Below are 17,450 nucleotides of genomic sequence, written 5' to 3'. Positions count from 1 at the left end.
CTTCCTCTTCCTCCTCTTCCTCCACCTTTTCCTTTTCTTCGCCTTCCCCTTCCTCCTGTTCTTCGTCCTCCTTCCTTCTCTTTCTCCTCCTCCTCTTCCTTCTTCTTTTCTTCCTGCTCTTTTCCCTTCTTCTTCTCTTCTTTTTCTTCTTTTTCCTCTTTCTCCTTCTCCTCCTACCTCCTCTTCATAGAGTCATAGAATCTTCCTCCTCCTCTTCCTCCTCCCCTTTCCCTCCCTCCTCTTTGTCTTCTTCTCCCTCTTCCTCCCCTCCCTCCCTCCCTGCCTGCCTGCCTCCCCCCTCGGGGCCTGGACCTTCCCCTCCCTTCGGCCAGCCCCAGACGTCACGGGCAGCGGCCCTTCCCCTTCTTTCCCTGCCTCCCTCCCTCTGCCTGCCTGGGCCTCCCTCCGCCGGGGAAGAAGCGGCTGAGCAGCAGAGAGGCCGCTCCGGAGGCACACGATCCCTGGCCCAGCTCTGCCTTTCCCCCGCAGTCCAGGAAGCCAGAGCCGGAGGAGCGCCAGGAGAGCGGCTGAGTGCCGAATTGCTCCGGGCCTCTGGAGGGAGGCATCCCTAGCTGGCCCTCCACTTCGGAAGACAGAGACCCCAAGGCTCCAGGGACCGGCCCTGCCAAGCCCTTATGCCCGGGGCCCGGGGCCCGGAGGGAGCGGAGGCGGAGGCGGCCCCAGGATGCCAAGAGTGAGCGGCCTCCGCCGGCGCCATGAAGGAGAAGTCCAAGAACGCGGCCAAGAGCCGCCGCGAGAAGGAGAACGGCGAGTTCTACGAACTGGCCAAGCTGCTGCCCCTGCCCTCGGCCATCACCTCCCAGCTGGACAAGGCCTCCATCATCCGCCTCACCACCAGCTACCTCAAGATGAGGGCCGTCTTCCCCGAAGGTCAGTCTCTTTGGGGGCTAGGCATCCGCGCTGGAGAGAGAAACCGGTTTGGCAGCGCTTTCACTCTTTGTCTGACTCTTGGCTATGGAATCCTGGGAGTTGGAGTTTGTTGTGGGGCTCAGAGCGGAGCGGAACTCCGCTCTGAGCCCCACAACAAACTCCAACTCCCAGAATTCCATAGTCTTGAGCCAGACAAAGAATGAAAGCGCTGACAAACCGGTTTAGTTGGGTTCGGGTTTAGTTACATTTAAACAGAGCTGACTTTCTAAATCAAACCCCACTGATTTCAAGATCTCGGGGGAGGCAGTACCGTTGACTTGAATGGGTTTACTCTGGAGGGGGGGAAGGATTGGGATCCAGATCCTTGCAAACCATGTCCTTTCCACTCAGGAGTCTGTCAAGCAAACCTTCTGCTTGGATTGAAAGACAGGCTGCAAACCAGGGCTGCCGTTAATATTAGAGGAGCTCCCTTCAAGGCGAGGAACTTGCAGGAAGGCGATCCTTTTCTTGGCCTTCCGAAATGCAGCCATATCCTTCTTGCAAGCGCTGGAAGCTCCACTGGCTTCTTCCTCAGGGGAGATGTTACAGACCAAAGTGGAGAAATGGTTTCTCCTGGACAAGCAGAGCAAAGCAGGGAGCTTCCCTCTTTAGTGTCTCGCTGAGAGGCTATCGCCACTGAGATCAATGGGGTTTTCTGCTAGGTCAATGGGACGAATCCCTACCTGGCCATGGAAACCCAGTGGCCAACCTTGGGCAAGTCGCACTCTCTCAGCCTCAGAGGATGGCAATGACAACGCCCCCCCCCCAAGAAACTTGCCAAGAAAACCCCATGATAGGGCCACCTTAGGGTCCATAAGTCGGAAAGGACTTGGAGGAACACACCAACAACAAAATGGGTGGAAGGTTGTGAAGAGGGAGTTGTTGTCCTTCCGTTGTTTAAAAGCCGGGTGACTCCTATTGAAAGCAGCAAGGAGCTTTCAGTGGTGCTGCTCTAAGTAAATCCCAGAACAGAACTTTATTTTCACGGGAAATTGTGGTTAAATTTCAGACTTGTAGAGAAAGAGAGAGAGCCAGCCTGTAAGTGGTTTGGGTGTCGGACTATGACTTTGAAGACCAGAGTTCAAATCCCCCCCTCAGCCCACGGAAACCCGCTTGGGCAAAGACTAATCGGGCCCCTGAACCAACTCTTGCTAAGAAAACCCGTGTTAGGGTCGCCATAAGTCAGGAAAACAGAGGCCGGATTGGAAACCTGTTAGGCAAAGCAAACGGGCAGAGTCTTAAAAACGCACTTGGTTTTTCAAAAGGAAACCCAGTTTCTTCTCCTTCAATTCCAAGTGGAGAGCCACTTCCGAAGGATACGGACTTTCTAAGAAGGGCTGCCAGGGACCTGAAAGGAGCCGAACCTCACTTTTAGGCAAAAATCTTCAAGGTGCAACAGGAAAGCCAGCTCACAAGCGCCCAAGAGCCTTCATTCACTTCTTAGTCTCAATGAGAGTAGACCAACCGAACCGATGGACGTTGCATAAGTGTTGGTTTATCAAGTTCCTATTGATATGATGGGTTTTCTCTCGCTTTGGGACTAACAACCGGATTGAACCCCATATCTTAGTGGATTTAGAGCCAGGGTGACATAGTGGTTTGAATGTTGGACTGCGATTCTGGGTTCAATTCCGCGCTCAGCCATGAAACCCAGCAAATCACACTCTCTCGGCCTCAGGGGAAAGCAATGGCAAACCTCCTCCAAACAAATCTTGCCAAGAAAACCCCATGATAGGGTCGCCATAAATCAGGAACGACTTGAAGTCACACAATTGGACTTGTAGTCCCATCCCAAAACGTGGACGCTTAGCATTATTTCCAAGCGCTCACTGGATCTCTCAGACTTCCAGGAGATTTCAGCTCCGTCCGCACTGCAGAAATAATCCAGTTTGACACCACTTTAACTGTCATGACTCAGTGCTATGGAACTCTGAGAATTATAGTCTCTTGTGGCGCCAGAGCTCTTGGACATGGAAGGCTTAAGTGTCTCATGCAATTACCATTCCCAGAATTCCATAGCAGTGAGCCATGGCAGTTCAAGTATTGTCAAACCAGATTATTTCTGCAGTGTGGGTGCACCTAAAGTCAACCCCGAGAGAGAAACACCACTCTTTGCTTCAAAAGACTATGCTTTTCCCAAAAAATCATAGAATCAAGGGAAATTTCTGCTTAATGCTGTCTCCTTCTGCTTAATTTCTCATTGATGCCCACTCTTTAAAATGGCCCGTCTAATCCTGACTAATTAATTCTCCCCGTCTAATTCTGCCTATTAAAATTACAAATCCCATATATATATATATATATATATATATATATATATATATATATGGATAGATGTGTGTGTGTGTGTGTGTGTGTGTGTGTGTGTGTGGATAGATGGACAGGGGTGTGTGTGTGTATATACACACACACATAGATATATTCACATCCATTCAGAGGTAGCCGTGTTGGCCCTCTAGCACTTTGTATGTACTTTTCTCCCCGAATTGGACAGAAAGGTCAAAAACCCATTGCAGAAATAATCCAGTTTGGGAATTGTAGCTTGTTGTGACACTATAGCTCTCTGACAGAGAAGGCGAAATATCTCAGAAAGACGCCCCAGAACTCCCTAACAATAGCCAGGGCAGTTAAAGCGGTCTCAAACTGGATTATTTCTGCAGTATGTTTGGACACAGAAGCTCACACGTTTTATGGTTCAGTTGCGGGACACACACACACCACACAACCAAGGTCCTCTTCCATTTTTAATGCGATTTATTTGGGCCAGCCTCGCCTGGGAGACCGGATTTGGAAAGCTTTATGAGCCTTTTAGAGTCGAAGAGGCCGCCTGATTTCAGTGTTGTTTTTGTTACACTTTCCGTTTAACTGATTTAATTTGGTTTAAGTGTTGGTTTTGTTACACTTTCCCTTTAAAGCCGGAGGCCCTTCCCCCATTCTTACTGGGTCAGGTTTTAAAAACGAGGGAGCTTTTTGTCCAAGCTAATCTGTCAGAAGACACTAGTATTAGCCTCACTCTTTGATATAAATGATATAAATCCCATGAATAAATAAAAAGTAATATCAGCAACGTGTACACCGTCCTACAGACTGTTAGCAGGCAGATAATAATAATAATAATAATAATAATAATAATAATAATAATAATAGGTTTTATTTATATCCCGCCTCTCTGGTTGGATCCAGGCGGCTTCCAAAAGAATAAAACACAGTACAGAATACATTAAAATACCGAATAAAACCCATTATCCCTCCCTCCAACCCAACATTTAAAATCCCCAATTAATAATAATAATAATAAATAATATCCAATATAACAGTAAAATAACAGTAAGACGATGGGAATCATGGGATGTTATGTTCCAAGACTAATCCTACAAACTCTTGTGTCGAAAAGACGGAGGTTTCCCACTTCACTCCTCTCTGCAGGGCAGGTTTATTGTATTTAATTTTATTTCATTTGTATGCCGCCTTTCTCCCAGAAGGGCCCCAAGGCTGCTTGTATTAAGACTAGTTTATAGAGGATCAAAGTCCATGCTAGAAGTGAAACGATCACTCCTGGTGCAGACAGTCTCATGCCACCCACAGTTTCGGAAGGAGAGACAAATCTGTGCAAACATTATTCGGAAGCGACTTTTAGTCGATGGTTGGAAGGCAGTTGTGGGCACTTTTCTGGCCATCCAGGTGATGTTGCGATGCAACTCCCATCAGTCCTGGGGCAGGCTAGCCAGTGGTGAGGGACCATGGGAACTGTAGTCCAACAATATTTAGATGCTCACGAGTTTAGTTTAAAGGTTCCTTCCAAAGTCCTAAAAGCTACAGATGGTTAACATCGGGGAAATTCTTAAAGCTCAGGTAAAAATCCCTTTAGGGAGGCTGCTTAATGTAACCATCGAGATCATGTAATCTAAAGGGTCAGGCAAAGTTAGAAGTCCCTTGACCCTCTGGGTCACCAGCCTCTTTACCTTTTTCGGGTCCCACGATGGAGCTCTTTCTAAGGATACCACAATCCTAGCCTACCAATAATAAAAAAAACCTTCTTAGTCCGACGAATTTCGGTCGAATTTAGTAGTAAAATCACAGCCGCATCTTGGGGGCTAAAGACTTTCAAACTCGTTGCAACCCTTTCTCTCCTAATGGCAGCATCTAGGACAGTTTTCATTCCCTGCGTCGGTAAGGAATATACGTGTTTTCAAGCTCATTTAAAAATAAAACTCGGTTCTTTTAGGACTTTGAAATCACTCCGACTGCGAATTGGTCATGAATCCCTATTAAACCTGTCCAGACTTCTCCGGGAATTCATTCCTACTGGATTTCAGTTGTATTTACATCTGAGTAAGACATAGCCGCAAGAAGGGAGTTTGGATAAAATTCATTGCACACTATTAACTCAGCCCTTTCCCCACTTCTCTGGAGAAGTGCCTCCGGATCAGTGCCTCATCCCTTTGACTTGGAGGAAGGACTCTCGGTGTAAAACCCGTCCGGGTGGCACTACAATTACTTTGCAGGCCCTTGGGAGAGTTAGGATCAACGTCCTCCTAAAGAAGTTTAGCAGAACCAAATCCTCTGACGTTTAAAGAGCTTTACTCCGGGCTAAGCGTGTCTAAATGCTTCTAAAAGCACTAGATCCCTTCTGATCTTGAAAGCTAAGCAGGGGCAGCCTTGGTTAACCTTTAGATGGGAGACTGCCAAGGAATAACAGGTTCTGGAGGCTATATTTCATGGGAAGGAACCGGCAAAACCATCTCTTGCGTTTCCCTTGCCTAAGAAAACCCTATGAAAATTATTGGAGTCGCCACAAGCCAACAGGCGACTTGAGGGCACACGGTTGTTGCTGTGTACCTGTTGTTGTGTACCTTCAAGTCTGTTTTTGTGTACCTTAAAGTCTGTCGTTGTGTACTTTCAAGTCTTTACTGATTTAAGGTGAACCTATTAATGAGGTTTTCTTGGCCAGGTTTGCTCAGAGGAGGGCTTTGCCTTTGGGTGTCCTCTGAGGCTGAGAGAGTGTGACTTGCCCAGGTTCATCCAGTGAGTTTCCAAATGCCCCGCGAGGATTTGAAGTCTAAAAAATCAAAGTCCAAAGCTCAAAACATTACGCCAGGCTGCCTCCTTTTGAAGGCACAAAGGTGCAACAGATTACTGTAGGAAGCTGCCTTATCCATCTTGGCAACTGGGGCTGGGATCCTTTCATGACGACCTTGGAAACCCCTGGTCTGGTGGGCTTCTTTCTTTCTTTCTTTCTTTCTTTCTTTCTTTCTTTCTTTCCTTCTTTCCTTCCTTCCTAGTAGTTACCCAAGGCCTGACCCGACTGAGCTTCCAAAATCCAAAGAGATCGGGCTGTTTTCGGAAAACTAAAACCGCCTCACACTCCTCCGATCCTGTTTTTAAGCTGCCTCTCCAGAAGTCAAAGCCATAATAATATTCAACGGAGCTGACTCCCGAGGAAGTGAATATAGTGAATATAACAGGTCTTCATCCTCTGGCCCTCTTGGAAAAACATGCATTTGAGCTGTTTGTTTTAAAAAGAGGGGAAGTATCAGCCGGTAGGGAAGGCCTCCCTGAGAACGTGCGAAAAGAAAACGAGTCAGCTGCTCGTTAAATGTTAACCATTGGAGAGACTGCAAAGGACTCACTTCTTGTGAGTTTGTTTTTATTGTAGCTGGACGTGATGGTGGGGGGTGGGGGGGGATCACAGGCAGATAAAAACTTTCCCCTTTCTTTTCACTTTTTTTTAACCCTCTCTATTCCCGACCCAAACTTGTTGAGCCGAAGCACTACTTTTTCAGGCACAATTTGCAGCACAGTCCTGTGCATTATTAACTGGGAAGTAAGACCTAGCAAGTTCAATGGCATTTATAGTTTTTTGTGGGTTTTTCAGGCTATGTGGCCATGTTCTAGAAGAGTTTGTTCCTGACGTTTCGCCAGCATCTGTGGCTGGCATCTTCAGAGAAATAGCAGGTAGTAAGTACAGACCCAGTTGTTGTTGTTGTTGTGTGCCTTCAAGTCCTTTCCGACTTATGGCTAACCTCTCATGGGGTTTTCTTGACAAATTTTCCCCCCGGAAGGGGTTTATTTATACCATTGCCAGCCTCTGAGGCTGAGAGAGTGTGACTCACTCACCCAGTGGGTTTCCATGGCCCAGGCGGGATTCGAACCCAGGTCTCCAGAGTCTCAGTCCAAGAAAGCTCAAACCGTTACACCACGCTGGCTTTCTTTTACCTTTCCTTTAAAGTTTAACTCAACTCCAAGGTGTTACTTCGGAGTAGTACCTCCGGTCCTCCTCCGGCTGCATTTTGCTCCATTTCTCTAGGCTACTCTGCGGTAGGTTGGAGGCTGTTGTAACCTAATGGCTTTGCAGCCTCGGTCTCTGCGGAGTAATTTATTTTATTTATTATAAATAAATAATTTTATTTAAATAAAATAAAATAATAAAAATAAGTTGATGCTTCTCAGATTTGTCGCCCAAATTACCATTATTTAAAGACCAGAAGAAATATTTTTTAAAACCTGGTCTTACAAAGGGAGTCTAACCGTGCGATTTCCTTCCTTCCCCAGTAAATAGCCATACATACCTTCAGTCTCCACACGGTTTGCTTTAAACAAAACAGCATAGTAATAGCGATCGCGAGAAATAACCCCCAGTCCATCCCTGTAGTTAGAGAACTGGGTTACTCTCTCACAAGATTACCAATTCCTGGACACTTTGGAGGGATTTCTCAGAAATGCTGAAGACCTAAATCTACTTTCGGGGAAATAATTTCGTCCCATGTTTTTGTTCGGTGACTTGAGACGTTTCCCTCCCCAGGAAATTAATCAAACGAATAATTAATGTATGACCAGTTCGGTTTCTGGTTTCGAATCACTTCAATACACTATAATAATCCCTTTTTCTCAACCCCAGGATTAGATTTCTTTTAAGGAAGTTATAGAAAAATGATTGCTTTAGGGGTAAGAGTGGGATCTCGGGATTTTCTCCCCTTTGTCTTTGGAATATAAAAAAGGTTGCAGTGGTTGCGACTTTTTTTGCATAACTTTCCAGGTTAGACTTTGGCTGAGAGGGGGAGATAGAATTCAAAATTTGAAACTTGATTATTTAAACCATAGATGGCCATGTTTGGGAATAAATATTTAGGCCCCTTTAGCCCAGGACTAGGAAGGGGGGGAATCAAAAATCCCATAGGAACTATCATTCTTTGTATCCAGGCTTATTAGTGATACTATTCCTGATGGTGCTAGAAATTCCTTTCGACTAGAGGAAGTTTTCTTTTTTCTTTTTCCCTCCCGGCCTTTCTCTTTCAGTCATTCCTTTCAAATTTGAGGATGTGAAGCACCGCTGAAAGATTTGGGTGTAAAGAATACATTTGCTTCCGTCGGTACCTATTTGCCCTTCGGAAACAGAGAGCAAAGGAGAAGTATTTTATTGGCACATTGCAGAAATAAGGCAGTTTGGCGCCGTTTTAACTGCACTGGCTCAGTGCTATGGAATTCTGGGACTTGTAGTTTATCCTCCTTTGTCATAGAACTCTGAATTCCTAGGATTCCATAACATTGAACCATGGAAGTTAAAACGGTGTCAAACTATCATTTCTGCAGTGTAGATGCAGCCCAGGGTTCGGATCCATTCTCATTCATGGAAACGAGTGGTTGATCTTGGGCCAGTCACACTCTCTCAGCCTCAGAGGAAGGCAAAGGCAAACCTCCTCTGAACAAGTCTTGCCAGGAAAACCCTCTCATAGGGTCCCTTAGTGTTGCCATAAGTTGGAAACGACTTGAAGGGACACAACAACAACAACAACAACAACTATTGAGAACGGCTAGTAACTTTTTTTTTAACTGAGATTTGACATACTTTAGCAAAATCTTAGAAAAACAAAACCGTGGAGGCCTCTCCTCTGGATTTTCCACTTCAAGGATCAGAATACTTTCTCGCTCTCTCTTCTTTTCCTCTTCTTGCTCCTTTCCGATCTCCTTTTTTAAAAATAAGGAACCAGACATTTTTAGAAACACAACCAGGAACGGGTGGGAGGTTTTAATGCCTTGGCGTGGATGACTGCTCCAAAAACTCACCCGCCATGCTCTCAAAGAAAGAAAGAAAGAAAGAAAGAAAGAAAGAAAGAAAGAAAGAAAAGACAACCTCCCGTTCATAATCTTTGCAAGGGTGAAACAAACCCAGACTCCGCGATTTGCATTTTGGCTCTTGTAAATGCAAAGGGTCGCATACCTGGGACGTGAATGTAACGTCGCCTTTATCGTGTCTCGAAATAAACGCGTTTCATTATACAGCAAGCAGGTCGTTTCCATCTTTCTCTTCCCCAATCTCTTTTTCCTCTCCCCCCCCCCCTCTTTTTTTATTCCTTTCAACCACAATCCTGGCGTTTTCAAGTATGTCCGAGGCTTTTCAGGCTTTCTGTTCTGCGGATCGTGAGGATGCGATCTCTCTGCAATTCAAGGCTAGGAGGACTCAGTCCCCCTGAAAGGATCCAGCCCCAAGGATCAGGACCACTAAGCCTCCTGGCGTATAATATTCCACTTATTATTTAGTCATAGTCGTCTTTGCAGTCACCTTGGTCCGAAACACACTGCAGAAATAGTCCAGTTTGAGACCTTTTGAACTGCCCTGACTCAGTGCTAGAGAATCCTAGAAATTATAGTTTATTGTGGTACTAGAACTCTCTGACAGAGAAGTCTCAGAAAACTACAGTTCCTAGAATTCCCTAGCATTGAGCCAAGGCAGTTAAAGCGGTCTCAAACTGGATTATTTCTGCGGTGTGTTTTGGACCCTTGTTAACTGCTTTTATGTCTACGCTACACAGTTGTAGCACAGTTGTAGCACATCGATCCTGCTTTATCATGGTCCTCTCCTATGGAATCCTGGGATTTTTAAATTTTGTTGGTTACTTAGAGTTCTTAGCTAGACAACTCTGCCAAAGAAGTTCAGGGAAGTCCACTAAAATAATAGTCCAGGTCCTTCATTAGGCTACAAATCTCATTCCACAGAATGGAACCATGGCAGTTAAAGTGACATCCAACTACTATAATTGTGCAGTATGGATGGTTGGTATATTGCTATTAGTCCATGTACTTCATGAGGAACCAGGCAACCACTGCATCAAAAAGACAAGCAAACACTTCCAGCCTTCCTTGGTCGACACTTTCGGTCCATAAAGTGAATGGTAAAGGAAGGAAGGCCCAAGGATTGACTTGACCTCCTAGTAAATGCCCCCTATTCTTGGTGTTAATCCTACAGGCTTCCTACAGGCTGGGACCAGAGATATCCTTTTAGCATTAGAAGGTGCATCCAAACTGGAGAAATGCCATATATTCTCGACAATAAATTGACCTCATGTACAAGTCAAGGGCAGATTTTGGGGCCAGAAATTATAGATTTTTTTATCCGCCCGGTGAATAAGTTGAGGGTAAAACCTAGAGGCATGTAAGGAAAGATCTAAAGGGTGAAGTAAAGGAAAGCAATGCCAAGGAACTTAAAAAATCCCAGCAGACATCACTGTCTAAAGGTTGGACTGATGACAGAACAGAAGGGAAATCGGAAAAATGGTGCTTCCAGGACAGATGATGCTCTTTCCCTTCTTCCTTCAGTTAAGGCAACCGAAGTGTGAGAAGTTGCTGCTTCGACCTTGGAAATAAAAGGCCAGCTGCTGCTTCTGTCTTGGAAGCTACAAGAGATATTTATTTGTTTCATTTCCATGCCGCCATTTCATTTCTATCCCGTGATTTTCCCTTTTTTAATATAAGAGTTAAAGTACAGGACTTACATCAGCCCGTGGATAAATTAATTCAGGTTTTTGGGGTCAAGGTTTTGACTAAAATTTCTAGACTTATACATGAGTATGTACAGTAATCCGGTTTGACACCACTTGAGCTGCTCTGGCTCAAGGCTATGGAAACCTGGGAATGGTAGTTTGTTGTGGCACCAGAGCGAAGGGTGCCACAACAAACGACCATTCCCAGATTTCCATAGCCTTGAGCCAGAGCAGCTCAAGTGGTGTCAAACCGGATTATCTCCCCAATCTGGATGCAAGCCCTAATTTTAACAGAGTCGGGCGAGATTTCCAAAAAATCCTGCAGGAGTCCCTGCTGCGACCACCATGCGAACTCTTCCAAATTCGGGTTTTCCAGCGTGAAAGTCAACCAAAGTTCACCATGCAAAGAGTTAATCTCTGGGGTTTTAATGTCGGGCCTGGATCTAGTCTATCCTTTCTTGCTGGCTTATTGCTCCCACGGTTTTCTTTTCGGTGTCTGACCTTTACGAGGCAGGGCAGGAGGCAGCGACCTGCAGCAGTTCTCGGCTCTCTGTAACTTCATCCTCCTCCGTTTGGGTTTTTCAGGGCTTTTTTTTGTTTCCCCCTCCTTTGGTGGCCAAACCATTTACTACTGCAGAATAAAATTATATATATATATATAATACAGACTGGGTCCCTCCTTCCCTTCCTCTTAGACCTCCTAGGCTTTTTGTTCCACAAAATAATAATAATAATAATAATAATAATAATAATAATAATAATACTGTAATGCAACTCGCACTTCGGCGGCCTTAACTGAAGAAAGAAGGGAAAGAATTAAGAGATAGAAAAAAGGGTGAAGGAAAGGAAGAGTGAGCCTGAAGAAGTAAGTGTACAGTTCCTTAAATGTACAGTTCTTTAGCAGCCTTGGGTCCTTTAGGGGAGAAAGGCGGCATATAAGTGAGATGAAATGGAATGAATTATTAAATATCTCTTGTAGCTTCCAAAGTAGAAGCAGCAGCTGGCCCTTTATTTCCAAGGTAGAAGCAGCAACTTCTCACACTTAGCTGAGGAAAGAAGGGAAAGAGACAGAAAAAAGGGTGAAGGAAAGGAAGAGGAAGCCTGAAGAAGTGTACAGTTCCTTAAAAGCAATGCATAGTTCCTTAAGAGAAATATACAGTTCTTTAGCAGCCTTGGGTCCCTTCAGGAAGAAAGGCGGCATATAAATGAAATCAATAAATTAAAAAAACAAACAAACAATTATCTCTTACGGCTTCCAAGGTAGAAGCAGCAACCGCCCCCTTATTTCCAAGGTAGAAGTAGCAACTATAGAGCTGCAATCCCATACTCACTGATAAACCCATTTGAATGCAATGCGATTTACTTCCGAGAGCAGTTAGTGTACCATCACCGTTGTTACATTTATATATATATATATATATATATATATATATATATATATATATATAATTTGTGTGCCCCGTTTTCTCCCAGAAGGGACCCAAGGCGGCTCACAGATTTTTTTAAAAAAATGTAAAAACATTACAATAAAATTTCAATGCCAGTTAAATATTGTCTTTTAAAAAAACCACCACCACCAATATAAAAATATACAAAAGCTAAAAGGCACCACCAAAAAACCCACACCTAGTGGCATCTGTCTTACTGGTCAATTTTCTAGGCAACGCGAATCCCCTCGGGGAAGTTTAGGGGCAATTGCAAAACAAATCGGAGGCACAAAATGTTGGTTTATCCTCCAGAGGCCTTGGCTAGAGAGAGTTGCCCCTGCATTCATTATTTGCAGATGAGAGAAGAGAGAGAAAGCCAGGAGGAACATGATGCTCAGGATTTGTTTGGTTTTTCCTTTCTTTCTATATTGCTTGGTGCTGTCCACAGATAACACTCATTGGCGACATTTGACCCTCTTCTTAATTCTCCTCCTTGCGATCTGAGAGGTCTTCTTCACATGATCCCTGTGGGTTTTAATGAGGAATATGGCACCATCACTTCCATCACTCCTTCAATTTATTCACACTTTCTAATGTGGATGAAGGCGGCAAAACTCAGCTGTGCACAAAGGATTATAATCCGGTTGAATTCCGGCAGGAATTACTTGGGAGTTGTGTCCTCTTTCGCTTTGCGGTCCAAAATTTCACTTTTCAACCTGCAGTCCTTATATTTGGAAGAAGTCGGGATATAAGAAAATAATAATAATAATAATAATAATAATAATAATAAGTGATCCGCCAATGTGTTCGGGGTAGTTATGCATAGTTTATAGCACAGTCCTGCGTGGCCACATCCTCACTGCAGAAATAATCCGGTTTGACACCACGTTAACTGCCCTGGCTCAATGCTATGGGATCCTTACAGTTTGTTGTGGCACCAGAGCTCTGTCTGACAGAGAAGGCAAAATGTCTCACAAAATCACGTGGAAGTCGTACAGCATCCACAACAAATAGTCCCTATTGAATGATTGGTGCCAGTTTCCCTTGATATTAAGGACAGAAGGAGGTCTGTGCAATGAAATCTCATTTTAGAACCAGATTATTTCTGCAGTGCGGATGCAGCCAGGGTATCTACAGTGTCGTTGTTGTTGTTGCTGCTGCTGCTGTTGTGTGCCTTCGAGTAGTTCCCAAAGTAAGGCGAACCTTTTACAGGGTTTCCTTGGCAGGATTTGTTCAGAGGAGGGTTGCCATTGCCTTCCCCTGAGGAGGCTGAGAGAGTGTGACTCTCCCTCGGTCAACCCATGGGCCTCACGGCAGTTCAACGCGTTTGAACCACTACATCACACTGGCTCTGCTGTTGCTTCTTACTAATAGTCCAAAAAGGAGAGATATCCTAAAGGTATCCCTGAGCCCTTCGCTTTGGGGCCTTAGGAAAGGCCTTTGGCCACCTGAGGAGGAGGAGGAGGAGGTGGAGGAGGTGGAGGAGGAGGATGTGTACCCCTTCCCTCCAAGGGCCAGGAAGAAAGACACGTTGGCTACCAAAACAGCACAGCCATTTGCTGCCCTTCTGGGTATGAAGCACTGGTTCCCTGCGGCTGCCATCTTGCTCTACCTTCATCCCCACAAGAGGATGGTCCCTGGCACAAGGCGAAATGCCTCCATTAACTTAGCCACGGGCAGATTTAAGACATGCTAACACTCTCTCTCTCTCTGTGTGTGTGTGTGTGTGTGTGTGTGTGTGTGTATGCCTCTTTCAATATATATATGTGTGTGTGTGTGTGTGTGTATGTATACTGGTAGCAGTATACACACACACACACACACACACACACACTGTTTCTTAAATGTGCATGTCTGTGTGTGTATACATATATATATGTGTATATATGTATATATATATATTAAAAGAGGCGCGCGCACACACACATATGTGAAAAAGGGGAGAAAGGGGGCAACTATTTATATAAACTGGTAGCATTTCTTAAATCTGCCCGTGAGTATATTTAAAAATGTATTTAAAAGATACATATATCTTTTAAATACATCGAGGAAGGTTCAGTCTGCTCAAGAGAGCGACCCAAGGTTACAGGTAATACTCAAGATTAAGCCTTGAGTCAAAGTGGAATAGGTATTTACTCAACCCACTTAAGGGAAGCCATAATCATCAGGGGCCAAAGGGTTGAGTGTTGGACTCTGGAGACCAGGGTTCGAATCCTGGCTCAGCCATGGAAACCCATTGGGCGACCTTGGGCAAAAGTCACACTCTCTCAGCCTCAGAGGATGGCAAGGCCAAACCCTCTCTGAACAAACCTTACTAAGAAAACCCTATGATATACCCACCTTAGGAAACGACTTGGAGGCACACAACAACAACAACAACAACAACACATACACATACGCATACACATGCACAGATGCGTGCAGTGTATTTTCACACATATACACTAGAAACCCTTTGGAGCTGTTGTTTTGTCCCTGGGTTTCAAGGGCGGTGTCCTTTGCACGCCAGTTAAGGATCCAGAAAGGACTCGATCTGTCAGTTCTCCCACATTTTTGGGTGGCGGTGAATCTTACTGGGTTTGTATGCTTCTGCATAATCCTAGGCACACATAGATCGTCTTATGCTTGAAGTTGAATTAATGAATTAAGAGAAAAGGCTTAAATAAGGTCTTTCCCGGAAATGGAAGGAAGGAAGCCACTGGTCCAAATATCCCTCCCAAAGGGACCCTGTTAGGCCAAATGACTATCCTGGGTCCCTTCCTCTCTGGGCTGATGCAACTGTAGGGCTCCAGATGTGGGTTTCTTCCCTAAAAGAGATGCTCCTGCTTCATCTAGGATAGATTGTCCTGCATCTAGAAAGCGAGGTGCCAAGTGTGGTAGTGGTTTGAAGGTTGGGCTCTGGAGATCGGGATTCGAATCCCGGCTCAGTCATAGAAACCCATGAGTGATCTTGGGCAAGCCACACTCTCTCAGCCTCAGAGGATGGCAATATGGCCAAAACAATACATTAAAAAACAAACAAACCACAAATCCTTGAGGAAACTTAATTTTTAAAAAATTAAATAATAAATTTATTTATATACCGGCTTTCCAAAAAGATCAAAGCAGTTTACAAAATTATATAAAAACACATAAAACACACAAACAATTTACATCAGCAAATAAATAAAATACCTAAACAGTACAGAACTTGATAGCTTCACCGCCATAAATCGGGAACGATTTGAAGGCACACAATAACAACAACAACAACAACAACATATTTTCTTTTATTTTTTAATTTTATATAAGAAGAACGGTTGTGGTCCGACTTTTCTATAGTATTTTTTTATTTTCTAGCTGCGGGATTTGTTTTGTTCTTATTGGTCCGTGGCTCCACTCTGGGGCCACAACCAAGCTACAATCCTAAACTACCAAAGCGGTGCCAAACCGGATTATTTCTGCAGTGCGGATGCGGCCTCTGTTTCGGGGCCTGACAGGTTCGTTTGTGCTCATTCTTGCCCCGCTAACCTCCAGGGGACTTTTCAGGGATCTCTCAAAAGTCCTTTTTAATCGGGATCAGGAATGAATGCTGCGGTTTTAGGCTATCTATAGCCTTTCGGGGCTCCTTTCCCCTCCGCCTTCCTTCGCCTCCGAAAACGACCCGACTTCCAAATTACTTGCTGTAAAAGCAGCCTTTGGAGCAATGTTTACCTGAGAGACAGACCCAGCTCTCTAAGTCCTGCCTAAATACACATTTACCTGTGAGGAATCGAGGCAGCTCATAATCTTCCCTTAGCAAAAACTAAAATAAAATAAAATATCCCCTCGTTTAGCAAAGATATAGAAGCGATGCTTGTATTCTTGTGACTTTTCCCCTTGAGACACGAAACAACCCAAAGAATGTTTTTAAAAAGAGGAAAGAAAAACCTCCTTTCCTCTAAATGTATATATAAATAAATTATATTATTATTATTATTATTATTATTATTGTCGAACTACAACTCCCATCCTTGGTGGTGCTGGCTGATGCGAACTGGAGTCTATCAGTAGCTAAGGACCACCGTTTTCCCGAGAGTTGTGTGGTGTTTTGAGCGCTGGACTCCGAAGAGACTAAGGTCCAAAACACACTGTAGTAATAATCCAGTTTGAGACCGCTTTAAATGCCCTGGCTCAGTGCTGGGAAATCCTGGGGATTGTAGTTTATTGCGGCGCCAGAGCTCTCTCCGACAGAGAAGGCTAAATATCTCACAAAACTATAGTTCCAATAGAATTTCCTAACACTGAGCCAGGGCAGTTCGAGCGGGGTCAAAACGGATTATGTTCCTGCAGTGTGGATACAGGCAGAGTCTTGAGGATTCGGACGACAAGTAATTGAATTCCTTGCTGTTAGAAATTGTTTCAGAAAACTCACCCTCCAATTGTATTTATTGCTAATTATATGGGAGCAGGACCCCCGACACACAAAATAATACAAGTGGATTGCACCTCCCAGCAGGACCTATCCCTGTGCCTTCTGCCTGGGGCTGATGGAAGTTGCAGTCCAACAGCAACAACAATGTTCTCTGTCAAGTCATTTCAAGTCGGAAACGACTTGAAGGCACACAACACCAACAGATACCAAGAAGAATTATTGTGGCCAGCCTTTTCTTTAGTATTTCCCCCCATAACTGCGGGATTTCTTGCTCTTATTTTCCCCCCTTAGCTGAATTTCTAATTTCTAGACCTCAACACAGACTGAGTCGGGAGTGAGTTTCCTAGGACTTACTCCTGAGTAGACACACCTCGGAAGGGGCTTAAACCTCACCATAACCCCCAAACCTTTCCCCCCCCTTGAAGGGGTGGGTCAAAACTCTTTCCAACTGTGTTTTAGTTTCTCTGACGGGACCCCGACCCCAGAGAATGGGGCTGGAGGACTTGGGTTTTATATTTCATATGGAGTCGCCCAGCTCTATAAAACCCCTTGTAGAGGGGGCACTGGCACAACTAATGCCAACGCATAGAGTAACAAGTGGATCCCGGTGCTCAAAGAACAAACCGACTTTGTATTTGTGATCTCAGGGAGACAGATGCGCTTTAAGATAGGTACGCACACAGGGACACACAACTGGTCCTTGTCCCTATTTAAGCCTGTAGAGAGATCTTGTAGCCCCTTTGAGACTCACTTACTGGAAAAAAGAAATGGGCAGCATGAGCTTTCCTAGATTTCACTCTACTTCCTCAGATGCATAAGCTCATGCTGCCAATTTCTTTCTTTCAATGAGTCTCAAAGGGGCTACAAGATCTCTCTACCCACTGATTCCAGAGACTAACACGGCTATATCTGAATTCCACCACTATTGAATCCTAGAATTCA

General features: G+C 44.6%; 1 protein-coding gene across 1 annotated transcript in view; it reads left to right on the top strand.

Moving 5' to 3' along the window:
- The first annotated feature begins 716 nt into the window (after nt 1–716).
- SIM2 (SIM bHLH transcription factor 2) overlaps nt 717–17,450 on the top strand; it is a 72,912-nt gene continuing 56,178 nt past the window's right edge. The window contains exon 1 of the mRNA XM_089508110.1: nt 717–891. Within this exon, the coding sequence (XP_089364236.1) occupies nt 717–891 (175 nt within the window). The remainder of the gene's footprint in view (nt 892–17,450) is intronic.

Source organism: Sceloporus occidentalis, unplaced genomic scaffold (assembly GCF_023333645.1).
Source record: "Sceloporus occidentalis isolate IW3139 unplaced genomic scaffold, rSceOcc1.0.p SCAF_2, whole genome shotgun sequence".
In the NCBI taxonomy this organism is placed as follows: Eukaryota; Metazoa; Chordata; class Lepidosauria; order Squamata; family Phrynosomatidae; genus Sceloporus; species Sceloporus occidentalis.
This window is presented reverse-complemented; position numbering and strand designations above follow the sequence as displayed.